This window comes from Pimephales promelas, chromosome 3 (genome assembly GCF_988280905.1).
Source record: "Pimephales promelas chromosome 3, fPimPro1.hap1.1, whole genome shotgun sequence".
NCBI classification, from domain to species: Eukaryota; Metazoa; Chordata; class Actinopteri; order Cypriniformes; family Leuciscidae; genus Pimephales; species Pimephales promelas.
This window is the reverse complement of record NC_142771.1, coordinates 37,408,063-37,433,536: the sequence shown is the minus strand read 5'-3', so window position 1 is coordinate 37,433,536 and position 25,474 is coordinate 37,408,063. Positions and strand designations below refer to the sequence as shown.

General features: G+C 37.2%; 2 protein-coding genes across 6 annotated transcripts in view; both read left to right on the top strand.

The window, feature by feature from the left end:
* Positions 1-1,554: 1,554 nt before the first annotated feature.
* On the top strand, positions 1,555-19,001 carry st6galnac2 (ST6 (alpha-N-acetyl-neuraminyl-2,3-beta-galactosyl-1,3)-N-acetylgalactosaminide alpha-2,6-sialyltransferase 2). Of its 2 annotated transcripts, none has more exons than XM_039654135.2 (8): positions 1,555-1,746; positions 8,889-9,103; positions 9,188-9,350; positions 13,342-13,480; positions 13,601-13,704; positions 16,800-16,883; positions 16,974-17,070; positions 17,170-19,001. In XM_039654135.2, the coding sequence occupies exons 1-8, from the start codon at positions 1,586-1,588 to the stop codon at positions 17,350-17,352; spliced, it is 1,146 nt and encodes a 381-aa protein (XP_039510069.2). In that variant the 5' UTR covers positions 1,555-1,585; the 3' UTR covers positions 17,353-19,001. The 2 variants fall into 2 exon arrangements, with proteins under 2 accessions (XP_039510069.2, XP_088984968.1); XM_089128842.1 differs by lacking the exon at positions 1,555-1,746 and adding an exon at positions 1,858-1,941.
* Positions 19,002-24,953: 5,952 nt separating this feature from the next.
* caskin2b (CASK interacting protein 2b) overlaps positions 24,954-25,474 on the top strand; it is a 91,800-nt gene continuing 91,279 nt past the window's right edge. For 2 of the 4 annotated variants that reach the window (XM_089128839.1, XM_089128838.1), the window contains exon 1: positions 24,954-25,329. The gene's annotated coding sequence lies outside the window, so the exon portion shown is untranslated. The remainder of the gene's footprint in view (positions 25,330-25,474) is intronic. The other 2 variants (XM_089128841.1, XM_089128840.1) reach the window with 2 other exon arrangements.

Below are 25,474 nucleotides of genomic sequence, written 5' to 3'. Positions count from 1 at the left end.
GCAGATTTGTGTTGTTGTGGGGGTTGAGTCATTTTGAGACTGCAGAAGCCATTAAAAGTTTCATTTTCAGTTGAATTCAGGGAAAGCACTTGAAACAGTTGTTGTGTTGAGCTATTTTATTTACTTTTGTTTGACTTGTTCATTGCAAACAGCTGAAATCTATACATTTTGCCGGATTTGTATTGGGGGTTGAATAATTTTATATTTATACAAAAATTATATTTTATAACAACTTTATTTTATTTCAAGCTACAAAAATGATCATGGTCATTGTTTTAGTTTCGGTTACTACAATAACACAACATCGCACAGCACCAGTCTAATGTTTCAAACCTGCCTGACTTATTTTATTACTGTTTACCACACATTCAAATTATGAGTAGGCTAGTATGTAGGCTACTCTAATAATCATAGTAAATATAGAAATACATCATCAAAACTATGGAATGGCACAGACGGACAATTTTACATGGTCTCACAATCACACACAATTCGTGATAGCATATCAATGCCATGTTCGTGTCTTGTCTAGTTGAAGTTCACAACATTGTCATGTTTTGTTTTGCGTGTTGTCTTCTGTAAACCGAGTTATTCGTTTGTTCCCATGGTTCTAGATTTAGTTACGCAGCTCGTGTTTCATTAATCATTCCATCTGTCTATTTAAGCCCTCTATTATTTGTTCATTGTCCGGCGTCTTTAATACTTTATGTGTGCAGAGTTTCTCAATGTTTATAAAAGCCAACTTCTCATTTACACAGCCACCGTGGCAGTCATTATATGAACTGGCATTAAGATTTATTTTCACTGCATTTAACAGCACAGAAGTGGGTGTATCAGCAGATAAAATGGCCAGCTTTGAGCTTTTCTAACCAATGACTATTTATTTTTGTCTCTTAACTTTTTAAATAGAGAGCAAATTTAGCACGTCACATGTTAATTCACTTGGCCTTAAGGACAGTTTGACACCAAAGCACACAGGCCTTTACTGTATGTCTTTCTGCTCTTGGGCATTTTGGTAATGCTTCATTTTACAGTACAGTACTTACAGTGTTCTTACAGTGTACTTAAAGTACTGGCTAATATAAGGTAAGTACATGGAACGGGGGTAGGTTTAGGGGTAGGTTCAAGGTTACCCAGTAATTGTAGTTACTAAAATAAGTACATAGTATTTACATGGGTAACTGGACTGTAAAAGGAAGCGTTACCGGCATTTTTATACATTTTTATAAATGCAACTGGTTACCACAAAACATACCGAATGTAGTTCGGTATTAAAGCTGTTTGGTAAAAGGTAACGCATGAAGAGAGAGCACATCAGGAACCGAGAGAACCCGAATCTCGGTTATGAAATCTCAAATGTTTTTTTATCTTTTTATCATTCAATCACAACAGTAGATGATTAATTTGCCTCACATTGTCATGTGAAATCTATTTGTTCATGTGACCATTACAGCTCAAAGGTGACGTGCAATTTCCCACAAATTCGCTGCGTGTTGTAAAACTGGTTGTGCGTGGGGAAGGGGGGGGGGGGTTGATAAAACAATGCTACTGCTTGTTTTATCTGCAATGGTTTGCTTAAGTCATTATGAAGTACTCACCTGTTGACTCCTCGCACATTTACCACGCACGGTGCAGTTGCAACATGAAACTGTGGTTTGTTAGATGTTTTATGGCTGCATGTGTTTGCTTTATCTACTGGAGTTTGCTGGGATTGTTATCATCTGAGGACTGGAGCATATTTCAGAGGTCAGTACTGACGCACACTCGGCGCGGAGATCAGCGTTTGTCTCATGTAAAAGACTGATTGAAAGCATCCGTTTAAGTAACATGGTGAGAAGACACGGGCTAAAATATGTATATATATAAAAAAAGTTTCGAATTTTATTCATTCCATCCATATCAACAATTCAACTGACTCTAATTAAAATGATTCTTCTTGATGTAAGTAATTGTATTTTCACACACAACAGCTTCTATTCAAATTTAATTATAGATATCAGTAATTTCTTACTAGTTGGAAGAGTTAACATTTCTCTCATGTACTCTTAAGACAAGAACGGGTATTATTCAAAATGCATGTGTAACTTTGATGAAAGGTTTTGATCCAATTCAAATGTTGACTACTGTAGTTTAGATCATCATTTTTATTATCACACTGCAAAAAAATATTGATGGTTTAACTTAAAAAAAGTAAGTAACTTGGTTGCATTAAAATTTTAAGTTCATTGAACTGGAAAAAGTGAGTTAATACAATGAAGGAGACTGATTTAATCATCAGAAACTCAAAATTATATCTTATCTGAACTAAATAAATTATTTAAGTTGATTTGACAAAAGAAAAAATGTTGTGATTACTACACTGTAAAAAAATATTGTTGGTTTAACTTAAAAAAGTAAGTAACCTGGGTTGCCTTGAAATTTTAAGTTGATTGAACTGGAAAAAGTGAGTTAATACAATGAAGGAGATTAATTTAATCATCAGAAACTCAAAATAATAAGTTATCTCAACTAAATATATTATTATAAAGTTGATTTGACAAAAAAACAATATTTTTTTACAGTGCATTCAGTTATGAATTACATGAATTATGTAAATAATAGCGTATGATCGTTTTAAAATGGTGAAATTTCTTTCACCTAAAAGTTCGCATCACTTGATATTGCAAAACTTGAATTTTTGAAAACGGGGACCGGAAACTGGGAAAACGTTTTTATCTCTAGGCTACATGAAAAAGTTTTTAGTACATCATTGTCAAGTAAACGTGCCCTTAGTTATACATGCACTATTTTGGGGAGGTTGAACTTCACTCCCTCGCATATTCCTTATAAAATTTCTAAATTCATATCAGAAATTACATTTTCACTAGTTGAAATGTGAATTCTTGATATCTGTAAATGTATTTCATTATTTAATTTGATATTTCTGATGTCCAGAAAAGGATATCAGATATCAATACACTGTAAAAAATATTGTTGGTTTAACTTAAAAAAAATGAAGTAACCTGGTTGCCTGGTTTAAGTTCATTGAAATGGAAAAATTGAGTTAATACAATGAAGGAAATTGGTTTAATCACCAGAAACTCCAAATATTATGTTATTTAAGTTGAGTTGACAAAAAAATGTTGTGATTACAAATCATGAAAATATTTCTTTACAGTGTGTGATGTGACAATAAACTTAGTGTTTTTTACATATTAGACATGTGAATAAGAGTGATGCATCTTTTAAAATAAATCATGATTTGCACATAGTTTAAATTGATTACGTCATACAATAGACCTGGGGCCAGTTGCATAAAGTTTATAAACATAAAGTAGATAATTTTATCACTTAAAAAAACTCCCAAAAATTACATCTTCAAAAGTTTTTTCCTTGAGGAAAACCGTCATGTCTTAAAATACCTTGAATGTAACTCTACACCCTTGATTCATTGGTGTAGCGGTTCTACGAATATGCAAATTAGGCGTGTGACGTCAGAAACACCAGCGATTTCAAACCGTGTTTTGAGACTTTGGTCTTTGGTTCACTGCAGTTTCAAGCAGAAAATACTCAGCAATGCTGTCGACTTATGAATACACACATGGTTTGTATTAAAGCATATATTTCTGATTAAAATTGTTTACCTTTTTATGTAACTGAATTGTAAGAACCAGCCTTGATATGACTAACTTTAAAGAGTGAGTTTATGTAACCGGCCACAGGAACTTTTACAGTTCTATCCCTTTTAATACCTTAAAATCCCCTTTAATTCCCTTGAGCCATCAATGGTTATACCTATAACAATAGGTTTAACAAATGCCACAATGACAAGAACTAAGATACATTTTTATAAGCCAAGTACAAAGAAGCAAAAGCTTTTAAAGTGTTGAGTCCCTGCGATATCCGCCACCCTCACAAGTTAAGTAAAATAAAGTTGGACTTCCCACCACGGCACTTTGAAGGAGAAAACTATCAAACTGAAAAGGTTTCAGATGCTTAAATAAGATAAAATATGTTATCTATCCAACACTATCTCACGACCAATTCGTACGAATTCGACGCATGATTAAAAAGTGGCTAATTCGTACTAATTCGTACGACCTCACTCGTACTAATTCGTACGATTTGTCTAAACCCACGTGACGGTTAGGTTTAGGGGGGGGGGGTAAGGGGTAGGTCATTCGTACGAATTCATACGAATTGGCCAATTCGTAAAATATGTACGATTTAGCAAAATCGTATTAATTCGTACGAGTGAGGTCGTATGAATTGTTACGAATTAGCCACTTTTTAATCATTCGTCGAATTCGTACGACTTGGTCGTGAGATCGGGTTGTATCTATCCTATACAAACTAGGAATTATGTCAATTATTAATTACCTGCAGTAATCAACTTTACATGTAACCGGAAAATAGGAAAAACATACTTCAACTAACGTCAAGCCACCAATGTTCAAACCAAGCCAACCATGTTAATGAGTTCACAGGTGTTCACAGGCAAATTTTCTGGACACCGTGCGAGAATATTTCGTGCATGTCTTTTATGTAAATAAGCCTTTCTGTTTCACAGGCAGCTTTGGTTCTGTGTATCATGTTCCCAATAATTGACAACAGGCACATTCATTCTCTTTCATTCTTTTGAAAAACACATGCCTCTTACCTCAGGTTGTAATTATAAGATTAAAATAAACGTCATGTTCTGCTGCTTCCTTCACTAACTGTACAGATAAAACATGAGTTAAAATATGAAAAAGGTACATATATACAATAATTAATAATAATAATTCATTAAATTTATATAGCGCTTTTCTTGGCACCGAATAAAGCACCATTTCCATCCAATCAGTCGAAGAGTTCGTCACTTCCTGATAAACTGGTGCTGTAAGAAAAAATGCTGTAGGAGAAGCCATAACAATATATAGACCATTTCACAAGATGTAAACAACACTGGTCCAGAAGCACTTCCTGTTTCAGTTTGTAACTGTTTTCTTTATTTCACATGTAAATAAAACATCTTAAAGATGTTTGTTTAACTTTTTGATTCAGTTTTAAATGTTCGGTTGGTTGTATTTTATCCCAGCTTTTATGTAGTGTTAAAAAACTGAAACAGGAAGTGCTTCTGGACCAGTGTTGTTTACATCTTGTGAAATGGTCTATATACAAACCATCTTGGGCCCCCATACCAAATACCGTAGTGACCAATGGTGGGGTATTGTATTTTTTATCATAAAAAACTTAAAATGTAAACAAAATAAGCCACACTCTGCTTAATAGATTTTAATTTTATTGTCAAAAGTGCTACTTTGCGTTGTACTTGCGTTCTGTCAGCCTAGTGCGCTTTCTCTCTAAATCAATGCTGTATTTAATATAATATAGCCGAATGTCAAATAAAGCTGTTCTCATTATTTTCTTTATTATTTCTATATTATTTTTTTAATATCCTATTTATTTTGTTGTTGTCAGACAATAGAACAGGACAGTACTAGCAACATTTGGATGATAGGTTTGTCCGAAAAGTCGCTAAAATTGTCACTAGTCACTTTTTTGGGGGGGAAAATGCCGCTAAAGGGGTCTCTCTATATACACAGGCGCTGTTGGCAACACTGTTCACCGCAGGTCCGCAGCAGAAGCACCTGGCCTGCGGGTCGTACCATTTACATTGATTCGAGAGGGGTGGTGGGGCCCTGCACAGCGTGAAAATGACTTTTATTATACCAAACCAGTGCCTAACTACAAGTTTAGTTTTTCAGAGGAACTTTTTTATTTCTACATTAATGCAATACAAATGTTCGTGCATGTATATGTAGGCTATGTATAGAAAACTGACTTCTAAGAACTTCTTTTATTAATAAAGGCATAGAACCAGTTTATTTGTAGTGCACTGACAATTTTTTTATATAATTAGTTTATTAATTAAATGAATATGATATGTTTGGTAATTGTACCTGAATTAATTTAAAATAATTTGGATATATTTCAGATCAGTATATTTGTTTCCCTTAATTTTAATTAACATTATTAATTAACAATGTAACATTATTCTCATCTGAATTATAAATAATTGATTTCTGTATAAAATAATACTACCATTAAAAACACATTCGATTTTCTTTTTTAATCAATGAAGAATGTGTAAGATTACCGCTCCGAGGACACGAAATGAAAACCAATTCAATATGAATGTCCAAGATGGGACCCACAGACTGTTTTGAAATATAGGACGCGCATATAAAGCCAACGTTTGAAGTGAACGTGCGTTCTTAGCTAGCCGATGGTACAGATTATGTGTCCCTAAAGAACCCGCTTATCTAACAGTAGTTCCGCATTGCATTAATTAATTTGCACGCGAGTTTTATTTATTTTTATACCGTGTATTCTCCGTGTAAATTTGTGCAACAAACTGTGACGCCCGTACCGTTAAGCCTGTTTTATGCTTCTGCGTCGATTCGACGGCGTACCCCCGCAGACCCCTATCCGTCGACGCGAATCCCTCTCCGACCCCTCTGCCGTAGCTCGACGTGCACCTCCAAAAAATTGTAACTACGCGACGCAGACAGCAAGGGCTTTGATTGGTCAGATTATACATAATTTCAGGAGTGTAGCTTTTCCGATTTCCCCCTCCCGCTATAGCGCTATTTTTAACATTTGCACCCTCGTTCTGATAATTATAATACTCTTATAAAGAAAGTAAATAAAGAATTAAACTAAAAATACACTTTTTTTATTCCATTGTTAATATATATGTTTATATTGCTCGCAATAAACTTCAATCACTAAACTCTGCAGAGACAGTGGCCCTCCAGGACCGAGTTTGGGGAACCCTACCCTAATGTAACTGGGGGAGAGCAGCTCATACTCTGTCATGAATAAAATCACTCTAAGACCTGCTAACGCTTCATCTTTTTTTAGCACAAGAGCGTAGTATGCAACAGATAACAAGGAGGGATGCCCCACAGGCAAGTTTCCTCTACATTAGCATTGTCGAAGCAGGACTATGGTAGTGTATACCCATCAAAAAACCCATCCCATACAAAACCCATACTTTAAAACCCAACAGTAATTAGGGAGGGAGGTAAATGAAATAGAGAGAATCTACACTGCTCTACATATCTCTGCTCAACCGGTGATGATACACAGGGCAACTTTTTGAGCAATGGGCAATGTTGCCGTCAATGGGCAACCAGATGAGACACAGGGCCCACGACCGACCTAAATTATCCAGATAGAAATACATTACCCATTTTCAATGGGAAAGTGCCCAAGGAGCAATGGCTCGACAAGATTTCCCAGCAACATTGCTTAAAAAAAGTTGCCCTGTGTAATAGTATCATCACCTTCAGGTGGTAAACTTCAGCCCTCATGGACCCCAGAGAAGGATATATCTCCCGAAAGCTGCTGATTGAGCCCATACCCCAATAGAGCCCAGCTCTGTAAGATTCTTGACGACGGCCTCATCGGCAGACTGCAGAGGCCAGAGTGTGAAATCAAAGCATCAAGAAGAAAGATTTTCCCTTCATGGCAACTATAGCAAACATCAATGCACTGGTTGTGTGTGCTGTGGCTCGATCTGTGGCTCGTACAGATTATTATTTTCTTGGACTGTTTCAAGAGATAGAACCAATCAATGGGCGGGCTTGGAGTCACCTCAACACCTGCGTCCTACCTGTGTCCCGGCAGCACTGCTGAGTGGAAATTTGGGGGGTGTCATGGTGTGCAGGGCACCACAGGTCTGTCTAGTCTCGCGTAGCCAGACGTTCCTTGGGCGTGACGTCTGAGGCTGAGACTAAAGGCCAATTTATACTTCTGCATCGAGGGTACGCCGTTGTGAGCATTTATACTTCTGCGTTCAGGTCTTGGTTGCTCTGCAGTTCTGCTCCGAAACACTAGTTGGCAGCGGAGGGTTTTAATGTTCCACTGTGTTTAGATTCCTCGCGGCTAGGTTACTACAAGCAATAGCGACTGAAAGAGAGCTGATCATGTTGGAGTTGGAGCTTATTGAGGTGGAAAAACAGTTCACTTTAGTGAAATTACTAAAACTGAAAGGCAGAAATGAAAGAAGACGTCGGAGGAGATGGTATGTGTGGAAATCATAGATAGTGGTGGAAATGCGTGAGAAGGTCCGCGCGGAAATGCGTAGGAGGAAATGCGATGCTACCAAGCCGACCAATCCCCGATCTTGCGGTCCGCGTCGTCGCGACGTGTAGTTACATTTTTGAAGAGGTGCGCGTCAGGCGACGGCGAAGGGTACGCGGTATGGGACGCGTCTGTGCATATGCTACGCCGTACCTACTGCGCACACCCTACGCAGAAGTAAGGCCAATTTATACTTCTGCGTCAAGGGTATGCCATAGTGTACGGCGTTGGCTACGCACGTAGGCGACGCCGTCGACGCGCACCCTCTAACCTTACCATACATTCTCCCTAAAATCAGAGGGTGAATAATCGTGACCTTGATAACCTAAATTTGATATCAACTTTAATCTTATCCTTCAAGTCTTGTTGGTTGACTGGAACGTTGTTTCAGGATCCACAAAGTTGCAAGGTGCATGTTTGACTTGGCAAATGTTCTGCATATAGTCTAGTATTACCTTAACCGGGCCACTGATTTGGTAAGACAAACTCGAGATATTTCGCAAATTTCATTTGTTAACAATGTGGATTTGAACCATGAATTTAATTTCTAATCTTCTTCTAAATGTGCTGAAATGCAATGGCACTCGGTATCATATCCCATTAACATTTGAAGGGAAACGGTTTCTTAGTTTCTCTATACAGGAATGTGTTCTGGTATTGAAAGGTAAATGGGGTCAAGTTTCTGTTTTTTAATATACCTAATATATTGATTCATATAATTCCCCTCTTGTTAAAGAAAGACTTTCTCTTAGATTTTGATCTGCTTTACTCTACAGGGCTACGGATGTAAGCTGGATTGTTAATGAGATCACTGAAGAGGAAGTGCCATCCTGCTCTTTGAGACATATCGTAAAGCAGGAAGACAGTCTGAAAACAAATTTTAGCTTCTCAGTGCCTGTCCTGCAGTGGCGTGACTCTTATATTTACTCACATTGGCAAACGCTCCAGAGTGAACCGCTGCCCTACGGCTGGAAGGACCAGCCTTTCCATGGTAAACCCATCCTATAGCGATAGTGCCACAAACAAGGAAACAAAACAAAAGCATACAAGTTCTCAAAGCATCTTTGTTTTCCAGAAATTGGCAAGACTCTTTCATTGCTTTCACATCCTGGCAACAGTCGTCTGTTTGAGCGGAAAACGCCGGATGAATGTGTGCGTTGTGCCGTGGTGGGTAACGGAGGTATCCTCAAAGGATCCGGGCAGGGGAAGGTCATAGACAGTCACGATTATGTTTTCAGGTTTGTGCGTTCTAGTGCTGCATTGAGGTGCTACTGGAGAGATCCGCAACAGGAGGTAACGCACTACACGAGTTGACAACAACTCTGTCACCCGACGATTCTATCTCGTCTACAAACCACGTTTTGTCACGAAAAATGACGCGATGAAACGAACCGGAAAAGACGCGAAACAGCACGCGTGCCAATACCCAGCGAAGAAGACGAAGAACACAACACGCTAATATGGACGTCAGACAGAAACTAGCGCTGCAAACTGTTTGCGCGATGATTTGCTCTGAGAAAAAAAATGCAAAAAAAGAAAAAATAAGATTTACCCGGTGACCTCAACCCATGCATTGCTCTGATTGGCTGTAGCTCATGACATCACTGAGGTTAAGTCGTGCGACTGCTCTGGATATCTAGCATGTTAAGCTCGCCGAGTCAGGGTGTTCTCGCATGCAAATCGCGGGGGATTAGCGGGTGATGAACGCTCACCAATCTGTTAGTATGAATGAAAGAGCCAACAACGCGTCTCCGAGCCCAGAAAAATATCTAGCATGCTAGATATCCAGAGCTGTCGGGCGACTTAAACTCAGTGAGGTCATAACCTCCAGCCAATCAGAGCAAGGCATGCGTTGAGGTCACCGGGTAAATCTTAAATTTTAGATTTTTTTTTTCTCAGAGCAAATCATCCCGCAAACAGTTTGCAGCGCTAGTTTCTGTCTGACGTCCATATTAGCGTGTTGTGTTCTTCTCTTCTTCGCTGGGTATTGGCGCACGTGCTGTTTCGTGTCATTTCCGGTTCGTTTCATCGCGTCATTTTTCGTGACAAAACGTGGTTTGAAGACAAGATAGAATCGTCGGGTGACGAGTTGTTGTCAACTCGTGTAGTGCGTTACCTCCTAATGTGTTGTGTGGTGTGAACAGCTAAACAACTTGAACACTGATTTCACAGAGAGCAAGTCATGTAGTGTGAACCGCACAGTTCAGCCCGACGTTTTAAAATCATGTACTGTGAACTAGGCTTTAGATATTTTTTCTGGGCTCGGCGACGCGTCTTTGATGCGTTGTTGGCTCTTTAAAGGGTTAGTTCACCCAAAAATGAAAATTAAGTCATTAATTACTCACCCCCATGCTGTACCAACCCCGTAAGACCTTCGTTCATCTCCGGAACACAAATAAAGATATTTTTGATTGAATCTGAGAGCTGGATCAGTCCTACATAGACTGCCTAAGGGACTGGCTCTTGACGGCCCATAAAGTTATTAAAGAAAAGGTTTAAATATTCCATGTGCCTACAGTGGCTCAACTATAAGTTTATCAAGCGACGAGACTACTTTTTACTTTAAAAAAAAAACATAAATAACGACTTTATTCCACTATTCTATTACTTCCTTATGGGCGCATGCGCGAGAACTGAGACGAGGACGTTCTCATTCGTCTACTTCTTGTTACCGGCTGCTCACCGCTTAGGAGTTTTACCGCCCCCTACCGTATAAGATGATGTGCTGATATAGCTGGAAGCGCAAAACGTTCTGTTTACAAGCAGAGGAAGAAGCGCTCTACATACGCGTTTCAATTAGCGTATTTTCTGCACTATAAGGCGCACTTAAAAGCCTTTAATCTTCTCAAATACGACAGTGCTGTGCGCCTTACAATCCGGAGCGCCTTATGTATGGATCATCATTTTATACGGTAGGTGGCGGTAAAACTCCTAAGCGGTGAGCAGCCGGTTACAAGAAGTAGTCGAAGAAGAACGTCCTCGTCTCAGTTCTCGCGCATGCGTTCTGGAAATCTCTTCAATTCTCGTCTCAAGGCCCATAAGGAAGTAATGGAATAGTCGAATAAAGTCGTTATTTACGTTTTTTTTTTCGCACAAAAAGTAGTCTCGTCGCTTGATAAACATATAGTTGAGCCACTGTAGGCACATGGAATATTTAAACCTTTTCTTTAATGACTTTATGGGCCGTCAAGAGCCAGTCCCTTAGGCAGTCTATCTAGGACTGATCCAGCTCTCAGATTCAATCAAAAATATCTTTATTTGTGTTCCGAAGATGAACGAAGGTCTTACGGGGTTGGAACAGCATGGGGGTGAGTAATTAATGACTTAATTTTCATTTTTGGGTGAACTAACCCTTTAATACTAACAGATTGGCGAGCGTTCATCGTCCGCTAATCCCCCGTGTTTTGCACGCGATAACACCCTGACCTGTCGGCGAGCTCAACGACTTGCAAATCGGGCTTAAAATCATGTAGTATGAACTAGGCTTTAGTTGGATGTTTCTGTTCCTGGATTTGAAATAGTTTCCTGAGAGTTTTTGCTACAATTTTAGCCTGGTTAAAACCAGACCATTCTCGGTTGTAACTGAGTTATGGTCTGGCAAAGCGTCATAGACAAATCATTTCCAGAGGGGCGTCAGCAACAGACATCGCGGATAGACCTAAAACCAATCAGAGCGATTAAGTAAATGACGTATGCAGAGCGGCGGAGAAACTCTGAGTGTTGTTCTTTGCTCAGTTTTTAACAAAAAGGAAACGTTCAAATCGCTTAAAACAGACGCGATAGCTGATTCGAACGAGTGATGTTCAACGGCGGCGTCCATCTTTGAAATGTAGGCTACAAAATCTGCTTCACAATCCCAGCCTTGTCGTCATCGTGTAAAGCCCGCGCCAACGTTTCGGATTGGTGCCGCGATTTCGACGGATTGGAAATGGGCTTGAATGAGCTCTCTGCCAGACTAACTTTCAGAGCAAATTTAAATTTGCCGGAATTTGTCTGGGTTTTCCCAGGCTACTACAATTTTCGCGTTTTGAAAATAAACACAGCACGCGAGTAGATCCAGCTTTATTTCGGCGTCCTGCCTTTCAGCCAGCCGTGACCGTATCCTTCTCACTTTAAATACTTTATTCAGTTAAAGAATCATTTTTGCAATTTTATATTATTTATTTGAAATAATTAACAGAGCTGTTTTGTGTCCATCCTTGTACTTTTCAAATGGTCGAGATTGAATTGGGATTTAGAAAGTGATTAGTAATGCAATACTTTATATTGAGAGAATAATTACAGTAATCGAATTACACTGTTCAAGATTTAATTAGTAGCTAGTAATTAATTACTTTTCTTAGAGTAACTTACCCAACACTGACATCATATAAGTAGCCCAATAAAACTATTTTTATTTGAGTAGGTCATCTCATGGGGGTGGACATGTCGAGATCACATGACCAACCACATCATCTCTGAAATACACCAATCATGACAAACAGTGAATAGAGCCTTTCCATAATGGCACCAGTATAGATATATTTAAATCAATTTTATTAAAATATGCCATTTTATATTTTATTTTATTTTATTAAAGTACTATTTATCCTTATTAACATATCATCTAACATTTCCTTGCTAGAATGCATTGTGAATAATGTCCATATGTTGGATTATTCAGATCTCTGTAGCTATAAAAAAGTGTAAAAATTAGTTATTTTTAATTTAGTTTAAAATTTTATTAAACATGAATAAAAAGAGTAAAATAAGTAAATGAGTGAATAAATTAATAAATACATAGTACAGTACTATATTGGGTGGAAACAAATATAATGTAACCTTCCAAATAATATTTTGACATAATTATGATTTTTTTTTTTTTTTTTTACAGTACAAATTGGGTCTAGAAACTTAATGCTTAGAAACAGAAACTTAATACATTTTAGGATGAGGGTCCCTCACAGGAAAATGATCATATTTATGTGTCTGTGGCATCTAAAAGATTTTTTTTTTTTTTTAAACCCTGGTCAAACATAGCTACACTAAACCAATTATTAAAACAAAATATCTTGAAATATTATCAAATATTAGAAATCTGATTTAAAAAAAAAAACATTCACAGCATGGGCAAACTCTAAATATCTGGGGCATTTATTTTGTTGTCAATTTGTTTTCTTTAGATTAGTTGGATTATACTGCCATGATAGCGCAATGATACTAATAATAATTGTAATTAATATTTTTTAGAGTTAATGGGGCAGTCATCAAAGGTTTTGAAGACGATGTTGGGACAAAGACGTCTTTCTACGGCTTCACCACCAACTCCCTCAAGAACTCCATTATGGCGTATTACGAAGACGGGTTCGACCAGGTGCCACGTGACCCGGTAAAAGACCTTCTCGTTTGCTATTTAATAAGAATTATAATGCGACAAGTTGTTTTGCTGGTTTGCTGATTAATTGCAGTGCGAAATAAATGACTAATGTCTTAGACGTTATCACCACAGGGCATTGGATATATTTTTATACCTGCGGAAACACGAGACTATACGATGTTGTCAGCTGCCATCCAGGGTGTGTCTGTACCCTCCGGACCTGATAAAGGTGTAAGGTGGGTGTGACAATAATATTCATACACGTTGCTATTTGACGTCTTTTTTAATGTTAGCAGGAACTCTGCAGCGCACAAAATAAGCAGCAGGTGGTGCTCTACTCCTACAATTTGGGCTGAGCCGAATTCACAATGTAACTGGCTCAGATGACACACAATATGATTAAAAGTCTTTGCAAAACGTGCTCAGATCAGAAATTCAAGGTAGTTTTGAAAATAGAAAATGCAATGATGAGGTGTATATTTAAGTGTTTTGTCCAAATAATTCTTTTGTTCAAGATGACAGATAGGCTATTAAAATAATTAGTAATATGTAAAAGATGACAAATGCAAGGGTTGGGGAAATGTTTTCATATTATTATTATTATTATTATTATTATTATTACAACACATTCATATTTTTTCAGAATGTTGTCTTGCAATGTGTTAAATCATTTTAAACTGTGGTAGAACATGGTAAATCATACTAGAAAGTGATAAATCATATTGGAACATGATAAATCATGGTAAATCATGCTAGAACGTGGTAAATCATATTGGAACTTGATAAATCATGCAATTTAACATGGTAAATCAATGTAAACTATGGTAAATCATGCTAGATTGATGGTAAATCATACTGGAACATGGTAAATCATGAAAAAGAAAAATAACCCTGAAATGTGATAAATTATGGTAAATCATGCTAAAACATGGTCTATTCCATCAATGATCTCAGTGGTTAAATGCTTGCTACCAGTGTTGTAGTACTCGAGACTCGGACTCGTCTCGGACTCGGTCTCGAGACCATATTTTAATGGTCTTGGTCTTGTCATGGACTCGTGTCCATTTGGACTCGGAATTGACTCGTACTCGAACATTTTTTTTTTAGGACTCGGACTTATTCCCGAGTCCACTCGAGTTCAATTCAAAATATTTTTCATGATTATTAATGTATGTTAATAAAATATTTCTTTAAATTGATTGACACGCCCAGTGATTGGTGATTTTCTAGTGCGCAACTGCGCATGACAAATTGTAATAAAATTACTTTAAACACCACCTACTATGTGGCCGTTTTACCCTAAACTGGTCATATTTTTTAAACTCTAAGTAAATTCAGTAAAAAAAAAAGGATTTCTCTAAGTAAATAAAAGTAAATTAGGTAATCAACCCTCACTGGTCTCGGTCTCGACTCGGACTCGACCGTCTCTGATCTCGGACTCGACTCGGACTCGACTCTCTATGGAGTCGGTCTTGACTCGGACTTGACTCTCTCTGGTCTCGGTGTCGACTCGGACTCGAGTGAGGTGGTCTCGACTACAACACTGCTTGCTACATAAAACTTAATGTCAAATTTGATGCTTTTGTGCTTAAAGGCCTTAAATGCCTTAACTGCTTGAACCCCGATAAATGCTGCTTGCAGCTTTAATTATTATTATTATTATAACAGTAGTAACAGTAACAGTAACCCTCTCTTTTAGTTCATGAATCTGAGTTGAATTGGCCACATACCCAATATGGGATTATCTACACAGCCGCTCCAAGATTCACTTCAGCAGCATTTCAGCTGGATTTGAGAAAAAACTATCGTCATATCATAAAAACACACAGAGACAAAGGTCTACATGGCAACCCGTCAAAATAAAAGGTTGGTTTAACCTTTGAAGAAAGTTTTGCTTAAATCATCACATTTTAAATCATTGGTTGTTAATGTAATTAAACCATTAAAATTGAATCAAGAAAACAATTTTTTTTTTTAAACAAAGTGCCTAAATTTAATTAATCTTTATATTTTAATAGATGATTGTTAAATTTTTGGCTATAAGTTTCGTGTTTTTTAATGAATTAGACATGCAAAATTAATTTATTAAAATGGGAGTCAATATATATATATACAAAAAATAAATCATAAGGCCAGATTTAGGTGCATTACTACCACATTCTGTTCCGGACGCGGGCATCGATCACGTACCAATCGCAATCCTTGGCTGACACATGAGACATAAAGATGCACACTCTCTCGACACCTTTTGTTATAGTTCTATATAGTTACATGGTTTTATATAGTTATGTTAGTTTTTTTATAATTATGTTTTTTTTCCAATCTGGTTTGGAACAGTTTATGAATAAACAATTGAACTGATAAATTATGCCTGCCTATCTGTTTGACTGACATGATGATAAAAATGATTAAAAAAATGATAAAAAATGAATAATAATAAAAAAAAAATAGCTTAGATGTAGTAAGCTACTTTTGCCATATTGCTGTAGCTTAGCTTGCTACATTTCCCAGGAAGGCAGCTTCAGTGTAGTGAAGCTGAATTTAATGTAGAGTAACTGCTAGCTCCAACACTGCTTAAAACATATACATTTTTTTAAAAACTCATCTTTGATCACCAAAATTACATATTTAAACATTTTCCCCTTCATGCCAAAACAACTCTACACTCTTGCCTCATTTAGTATGTACGGTTTTATGAATATTCAAATGAGCCCCGCCTCCACCGTGATTTCAAACCGTGTTTTTGAGACTGTCTTTGGTTCACTGCAGTTTTAAGCAGAAAATACTCAGCAATGCTGTCGACTTATGAATTTACACATGGTGTGTCTTAAAGCATATTAAAAACACCACATAAACAACATTAAAAGATGGATTTTCACCACAGGGGGACTTTATGTAGTATTTATTACTGAACGAACCACAGGGTTTTTTACAGAATGTGTAAGATGGCAGTTACTTATAATGAAAATTCATACCCCAAATTTAGAAAAAACTTTTAATATATACAATTTAATTTACTTTTGTTTTTGAAATGAAATAAATGGCCAAATGTGCATGAATTCACCCTATATGATTGTTCCTATTTAAAATAGTCTATTTTTGCATGACAATACCTTTATAGGTCATTCATACAGATCAATAGAAATGTCATACATCTCTAAAAAAAAAAATCAGTTTTTATTTTGCTTCCATTTAAACTACTATTTTGCATTGTTTTTGCTTTACTTAAATATCACTGAATTGTAATTCTAGAAGGCATTCTACCGCTTCTAGAGTTTGAATTGCTATTTGAACATTTCATTAACTTCAGTTTATTTGGTTAATGAAACAGGGCCTTGGATATTTTTGGATATAATCCTGAAATACATCAGTTCAAGATGATCCATCCATCCTTCGTTCATTATGTGACTCAGAGGTGCAAGACACATTCGCCAATACACTCATTATTGTCACTTTTTTTCTCTCTCTCCCTCAATGTAATGCCATTTGTATTTTTGATGGACAGGTTTCTGAAATCCCCTCAGCTGGATGAATTCAGGGATATTTACATGCCCAGCACGGGTGCTCTAATACTCCTGACTGCTTTACACACATGTGACCAGGTCAATCTCCAAACTTCAACAGCATTTGACATTCTTATTTAAAGTCTATTGCTGCAGGTGTTGCTAAATAAATGTTGTGGATGCTGACTTCTCTCTCAGGTCTCTGCATATGGCTTCATCACAGACAATTACTTGAACTACTCAGACCATTACTATGACAAGGTCATGAAGCCTCTGATCTTCTATGCCAACCATGACATGAGGATGGAGGGACGTCTGTGGAAACAGCTGCACTCTCATAAGGTCTTGTGGCTCTATCAGAGACAAGAAACAAGAAAATGATGTCCCTTCAGTGAATCTTTGGACATGGGAGGAAAAAATGAAATCGCCAAAGAAGTATTTTGGATTAATCTGTTAAAAATGTCAGATTAATTCAAAGATCTGATGCTGTTTTGTTGCGCCATGCTTTTCAGGCAACATTTACAGGTAAGGCAACATCACTGAGAAGGAATTCCAGTCTGGTTTCCCATCACAAAACCAGCACAGAGACTGTATTCATTTGAATACTGCTGGTTCTGGCAGTTTAGATCATATACAGAAGAAATGGGTTCCTGTGAGAACATAGGAAACTATAAATGGACCTCTATGATGTGGCATCCCCCAGGGTTCAGTCCTTGGACCTCTCCACTTCAGTCTGTATAATGTGTACATTTATATTGTCATGCCAAAAATGTATTAGACTAATCGTTCTTCATTGGTACTGTATAGCATTCATGAGGATAGATACAGATAAAGAAACAAAATATGTCTCCAAAAGACAAAACCATCCTGAAATTTGACAAGACACCCACTTTTTTTTGCTGCCAAATGACTGAAGCTTGTCAATATCCACCTTTTTCTGCTCTAAACAATGCGCGCTGCCATGACGACGATGCCGGTAGTCAACTTCCGGTTCGAGTCTGGTCTATTTTTTTGCCATGTGTTTTAGATTGTGTCATCCCCACATCGCTAAACTAAATCGAAAAAAACATTCATCAAATGTGATCTGATCACGTTATTTTTTTTTATTAAATCACAGATAAAAACAAAATGAACGTTTTTCTTTGCTTCATAACTTCCAACCCAGATAGCAAACTGACATTAAATCAACCTGGAAACATCGAAACAACGTTGATCTGACATTGTTTTGCTCATCGAATTAACGTTGAACCAACGTCAGACGCGTCATTCTTTTAAAACTAACGGAAAATCAACTTGAAATCAACGCGTTGTTTCAACGTTATGAAAGCAAACCAATTTTCGATTTTCATTTAGCTTTGAAGAATGCCGCGTCTGACGTTGGTTCAACGTTAATTCGATGAGCAAAATCAACGTTGTTTCGATGTCATGAGAGACGTCGTTTCCACGTTGATTCAATGTCAGTTTGCTGTCTGGGAATTAAAGGACAGCTGATGCACGATCTCCAGCAAACATCCGACAGTCTCTCACCCCGACTGCTGCAGAATAACAGTTCTATAAGGTTAGGCTGGTTAGCCCTTTGACTCCTGCTACCTCTGCTTTCAAAGATACTAGTCTATATTTCTCACTCAGGCCTGTGAGTTTAGGCATAATAACGTTACGTTTCATTCGTGAGACCAAAGTCAGTTTGCGCGCTGTCGCTCCGTCATGATCATCTGTTTACTAGCCTATATACTTCTTATTTTTTAAAACCAGGCAATTGGTTGATGAAACATTGATTGAAATTAAGATACAAATAGTGAAAATAGGACAGCAGGAAGTAGAAAACCGTCCAGTCAGAAAAAGGTGGATACTGATTTCTGAAGGGTCATGTGACACCCAAGACTGAAGTAAGGTTGCTGAATAAATTACATTTTAAAATATATTCAAATAAAATAAATTCTACACATTTCGCAATATTATTACTCTTGTTTTTAATCAAATAAATGCAGATATTTTGCAGATTTCTTTCAAAGACAATAAAACAATTCCAAACTTCACAACAAAGGGCTCTCAAATCCTTGTTCTCTCACTCAAATCTCGGCACATTATTGTTTCCAAAAATATACTTTGCTTTGTAAAGTGAATCTGTTCATTTATCTTACTCTATAAAAAAAGGTGCTGGTTTCTAGCTTGTGATCACTGTGATAGTGACATTAACTGCTTTATTTAAACATGCCCCAGGTGTGCAACATCTGTTTGTGGGATATCCGGAAGGTGATAGCAACCCCTGATCCTTTGATCACCCTTGATCGCCCTTATCTCTGTGGGAGCAGGTGAAGCGACGCAGAACCACAAGCCTTGCTCTTCAGTTTTCACCTGGTTCTCCACAGCATACGGTCTCATTCAGACACTTGTCAGAGCCAAATTCACTGTCCTGTTCCAGATGACTTCATTTAGGAGGGGACAGGAAGCACTTTGATCTGTGACTGAAAAACGAGACTTCTAGATCTCAATGCATGCACCATCAAGTTTAAGCACATAAACGAGTCCAAAGAGGGTTAAATTGTTCAGACACTTTCATGATTGTGTGTCTTCATATACTTTGAGTTCTATTCATTTTAAGTTGCTGCACAACAACATGCGACAAATGAATGCAGATTTGGGGGGTGAATATTATCTCACGTCTTTCTCCTAGAGACGGATATTTTTCACACACAAATTTTAAATCTTGACTTCCTTAGTATTTTTTTTCTTGGAAGCTATAGTGGGGTCCATCATTTTGTTCCCCGTATTCCCCAAAATATCTTTATTTCTGTTCAGCAGAAGAAACAAACAACTTAATGATATAGCTTAACAGAATTAACATTTTAGGGTGAACTATCCCTTTGAAGAGGAGCGCATGGAGACTTTTGATTAGGTCTTGCTTCTTATAAAGAGAGTTTTGAGTTTGATTTCTCTTAAAATGTAATGGGACAAAGAAAAAGTAAAGCTTGTTATGGATTCATGCATCAAATCCCTTGTGCAACACCCTTCTGGAAATGGAGAAGAGCAGAACATGGCTCAGATCGCCATTGACTTGCCTCTAACCTTACTCACATTTACCAGGATATCAAAGTCTGAACTTCAACTTCAAGATCTCAATATGTAGTGTTGTGGAAAGTTACATTTAAAGGAACTAAACGCAAGTCTCTGAGTTTTTGCAGAACTACGCCCCCTCTGGCGACAAGCGAAACTGCAACCAGAGCTGTGCGCGTTCATGGAGGAACACACACACATACGCACGTTTGCACGAGCTGTTCATAACTAAGGAGCATCAGCCGCACACTGTGCGGCACACATCTTTTGTTACAGTCATAATGAGGTAATACAGTAATAAATCTGCAAGTCATTTAAAATATATGAAAGGAAAGGCATTCGAGTAAATTACACACTTGTGTGAGAGGGGGAAACGGGGGTAGTAGAAAACTTCGGTTTTTGTTTCCATCTATCTCCCTGTGCTTACTGTATCCACTTATGATTGAATTATTATGGAAACACGTTCAGTTATCACTTTGTATAGGCTATGACCCGTTTGAGCCCTAGAGCCGACCGGAGATCTCTCCGTTTGTTGAAAGCTTCCCGATGTTGACTCTCGTCTTATTCCGACGCATGGCACTGGACAGACAGAAGTTTTATTTTCTGTCTCACGTGGAGTTTGCGTTGGGGTTTGTAATGAGCTACAAGCCGGTCTCTTTCCGCGCCATATACAGATTTAATGAAGTGCACGTCACCGAAAGCAACAGATATGAGCTGGATTTTATTAATCATCGGCTAATTTCAAAATCAGCAAAGACAGCAATAGGAGAGATCGGCAACAGGCCTGGTAAGATCATTTCATTTCTTTACTTTTAATGAAGATGGTAGTGTTAAGCGTCTGCGACTTACTTTCACTAATTCACTTTGATTTGCGATAGATTGCGGCGCTTGATGAAGGGGCTCAGCTCAGCTGCTCAGGTGATGCGCGTCGTCATATATGACTAAAATATCATGACATATAGCTTGGTTTCAACAACCAGATGCATTTACACTTGTCCAGTTTCGTCTGGAATACGGCACAGACCACGTCCTCAAGTGGTTTGAGCGATCGAATTCAAATCCGTCTCGAATGCGTTTCGGAGGGCATTTACACCCTGGTCTTTTCACGATCGAATAGCTATCCGATCACAGAAAACACATGAAGTGACCAGGTGTAAACAGCCCCTTTGAATCCATCGTCTACTTTTGTGGAAAGCTGACTAGAGTTGTGTCGCTCGAGTTGTCTTCTCTGATACGGAGAACGGCGGCGAATAGCTACACGAACCTGCCAGACATAGCCAGGCGAGCGTGAACGAGCATGACGTCACGCCCAGTCTCAGATTCGAGCCCGAATCCCTCTTATATATTTCACTGTACAGGGTTATAGAGGCGATCGCAGTGATCAAAGAAGGGCTCATTCAGCCCATCAGGCGATTGTTTAAGCATGTATGGGTTAGAAAACGGCTATTTTTAACATGAAAAGTTGCGCAATGCACCTTTAAAGGGCTAGTAAAAGGCCCTTTCACAAGATGTAAAATAAGTCTTTGATGTTTTGATGTCCCTATAGTGTGTGTATGTGAATTTTCAGCTCAAAATACCCCACAGATAATTTTGTAAAGCATGTTAAAATTGTTTTTGTGGGTGAGCAAAAACGCACTTTTTTTGTGTCTGTCCCTTTAAATGAAATGAGCTGCTGCTCCCGACACTGAGGGCGGTGCTTCAATAACTGTGTGTGTGTGAGAGCAGCTTCATATGGAAGCTTGTTTTCGCCACAGAATGAAAAATAAAAAAGTTAATTGCGACTTTTTATCTTACAATTCTGACTTTTTTTCTCACAATTGCGAGATATAAAGTCAGAATTGCGTGTTATAAAGTCAGAATTGATTGATGTAAAGTCAGAATTATGAAATCTAAAGTCAGAATTGCGAGATATAAACTCAGAATTGATTTATATAAAGTAAGAATTGCTTGATATAAAGTCAGAATTGGTTGATATAAAGTCACAATTGCGAGTTATAAAGAATTGCGAGATATAAACTCAGAATTGATTTATATAAAGTCAGAATTGCGAGATATAAAGTCAGAATTGATTGATATTAATTCGCAATTGCGTGTTATAAAGAATTGTGAGATATAAAGTCAGAATTGTAAGATATAAAGTCAGAATTGATTGATATCGTCACAATTGCGTGATATAAAGTCAGAATTGTGAGATATAGTCGCAATTCCGTGTTGTAAAGTCAAAATTGCGAGATATAAAGTCAGAATTGTGAGATAAAAAGTCAGAATTGTGAGATATAGTCCCAATTTCGTGATATAAAGTCAGAATTGCGAGGTATAAAGTCAAAATTGTGTGATTTAAAGTCAGAATTGTGAGATATAAACTCACAATTATGTGTTATGAAGTCAGAACTGCGAGATGTAAATGCAGAATTCTGTCTCAATTCTGTCTTTTTTTCTCGCAATTGCAACTTCATTTCTCTGAATTGCGATTTTATTTCTCCGAATTCTGCCTTCATATCTCGCAATTGTGAGATAAAAAGTCGCAATTATTTATTTATTTATTTTTTATTCAGTGGCGGAAACAAGCTTCCATAGCTTCGATTACCTCACACAGACTCAAACTGACATTTTTAAAAAAAAAAATAGCCTTTTATTTTCAAACCGGAGTCAGACAAAGATGGAAAGGCTCAAGAAGTGACAACATGTAGAAGCAACAGGAAATTTCTGAATGGTTAGTCGATTCATTTATGTGACTTATGTGTAGTTATCTTCTAGATTAGAATATATTCTGTCATGATAATCTATAAATCTTATTCTCTGGGGCGGGGTTTATGTAAATTTTAGAGTTGGTGATGTCACTAACCCGGGAGGAATGTCCTGTAGTCCCTACCAGCCGTTTGTTAAAGTCCTTAAACTATTTCTTTAAAAGCAAATATCTTCCTTTGCTTTGATCTTTAAGCGTTGTAACTTTGCAGATGCTATTTATGCTCAAACAGCAACATTACACACTAACTAAAGTTCTAACTAAAATCATAATCAACCAGCCCAGTAACGCATTACAATATTGTGTTAAAAAAAGTAACTAACTGCATTACTTTTTATGGAAATTAATGCGTAACGTTAGGCTACTTTTTTTTACATTACTTTTCCTCATCGAAGGTGCTGGCTAGCTTATATTTTTAATAACAAAAACAACAAAAGTCATTTTTCCCGCAAATGTAAAGGCCTTTTGCAAAAGTGAAATGAATAAGCCTCAGGCTGAAAATGCAAATTCACACTTGTACAATAGAGGGCGCCGCTCAAACAAACCTTTCAACTGTTCTGCTGAAAAAAGTTCAACACAGTAAAACAAAAAAAGAAAAGAACCATGTGATGTTCATCTAAAGTCATTTTTGCTTATTAATATAGTTGAATTGGATCATCGAAGGTCAGCAGCAAATACATTGTATATAGTGAGATTAAATACAAAAAGCATGTGTAATTTAGCATGTTGCATAATATTCTGAGTTTGCATTTTATTGTTTTTATTCATTTTAAAAAATAAGAAATGTTTTTGTCCAAGTGAGATGAATAAATGTCTCCTCATATTTAGTCTAGAGCTACAATAACGTCATGTTTATGATCAAAACTTGGGGAAACAAACTATCTCAGATATTTTGCTGTAAATTTAAAAGTAATGTGTTACTTTGCTAGTTACTTGAAAAAGTAATCTGATTACATAACACAGGTTACTAATGCGTTAACCCCAACACCAACACAAGCTAACGAGGGGCTAACTTTCCACACATGCTAGCTTGCTGAAACTTAGTGTATTTACTAGTTGCCATATTAATATAGAGAAAAAATGTGGCAAAATTAAGAAATCTTTTGGAAAATATCACTCAATATTTATTTAGCATAAGTACATTTCTTACTTGTAAGTTAATTTTTCATCTCTGTTTTTTGTGTTTATTTAAAATTAGACAAATCTGATATTGTTTTAATCGTATATCTGTTATTTAACTGTTGAGAACTATTCTATTCTATACTTTTATGAATTCTATTGAATTTAGAAATCATGAGAAGAAGGGTGAATAAAGACTGAGTCAATGTTCAGATATGATTATTATGTTTTGAAATGCTGTATAGCTGTGTTTTGAGGTGTGTTTGTTGTCAAACTCAAAAAGTAGTTTATTTTTATTTATTAAAAATGCAATGAAAAAGTTAATAATTGTATTTTATTGGCAAAATATTTTAGTTTGTCTCTAATTTTTTTATTTTTTATTATTAGATCAGATATGGTGATGTTACAATGGGACACATTGTCACATTTCACTTTCATTCTTTCAAGGTAAATCAAGATTATAGCCTATACACTGTATTAATGAAACAACGCCACATAATCATACTAGACATGTGTGAAATTAATGTGGGAAAAAAATAAATACTCTGAACCCCAAGGGGATTTACACAAACTGATGCCCCACTTTCCCCACTATTTTGCATCAAATTTCCCCAAAACCAAATGAATCTGATGATGAGCTGATTCTCTCCACACTAATTTCATAGCTTTATAGTTCTGTACAATGAACAAATAGCTATATTGAGTTATAGGTAACACTTTACAATAAGGTTTTTAGTTAAACACTGGACTGGTTAATGTATTAACTAACTAACATGAGCTAACAATGAGCAATAGGCTTCATTTGTAATTATTAATCTTTGTTAATGATAGTAAAAATACAGCTGTTCATTTTGTTCATGTTAGCTTACATTGCATGTTAACAAATTTGATTTTAATAATGTTTAAATTAATATTAACTAAGAGTAATAAATCATATTGAAGTTATTAGTTTATGTTAGCAAAGGTAGTTAACTAATGTTAGGATTGTAAGTATTACTGAGTTATATCTAAATAATGAAGAGGGAGAAGATCGAAGCTCCGGTGAGTGTCGGCGGATGGGTCCCAGAGGGCGGCAGAGCGGCACAGCTGATGCCCCGGAGCGCGTCGTGTCGGGCGGCAGGGCAGCGCTGCTCCCTCCCCCTGGAGGAGGGCCGATCCCCCGCACTCGAGCTGCTCTGACTGCCTCTCTCACACTCACAGTGCTGGAGGTCTCCAAACACGCACATGCAAATCCATGCAGGCGTTCAGTTTGGGAGAAAAAAACTGGAGAGAAAATATCCCGAGAGCGCGATTAGCAGTAGTCGAGGTCGTTCACACTTCTAGCGTGTTTAGAGTTGACTAAAGGTGACTTTGAGTTAGTTGTTGTTGCTGAAGAAGTGTCTGGACTGGAGCGAGTGAACGAGAACCCGCTGTTATGAACTCTTTACACTAATGTAAAGGTAAGTGTGTTTATCATAATTGACGGGGAAGTTTTGTTTGTGCTGAATATTGGGGTGAAGTCTTACAATGAGGTTTAAAGCAGTAGCTATTTTTGTTAGTTTGTTTTTAAATCGATAGTTGTCGCGCTACTTGATGTGATTTCAC

Excerpts from the sequence above, each read along its gene's own strand:
- st6galnac2 (XM_039654135.2), top strand. The coding sequence starts at position 1,586 with ATGAAGTACTCACCTGTTGACTCCTCGCACATTTACCACGCACGGTGC. Across the intron at positions 13,481-13,600 it reads ACCAGGTGCCACGTGACCCG|GGCATTGGATATATTTTTAT; the intron begins GTAAAAGACCTT and ends TTATCACCACAG. Across the intron at positions 13,705-16,799 it reads GGACCTGATAAAGGTGTAAG|GGCCTTGGATATTTTTGGAT; the intron begins GTGGGTGTGACA and ends TTAATGAAACAG.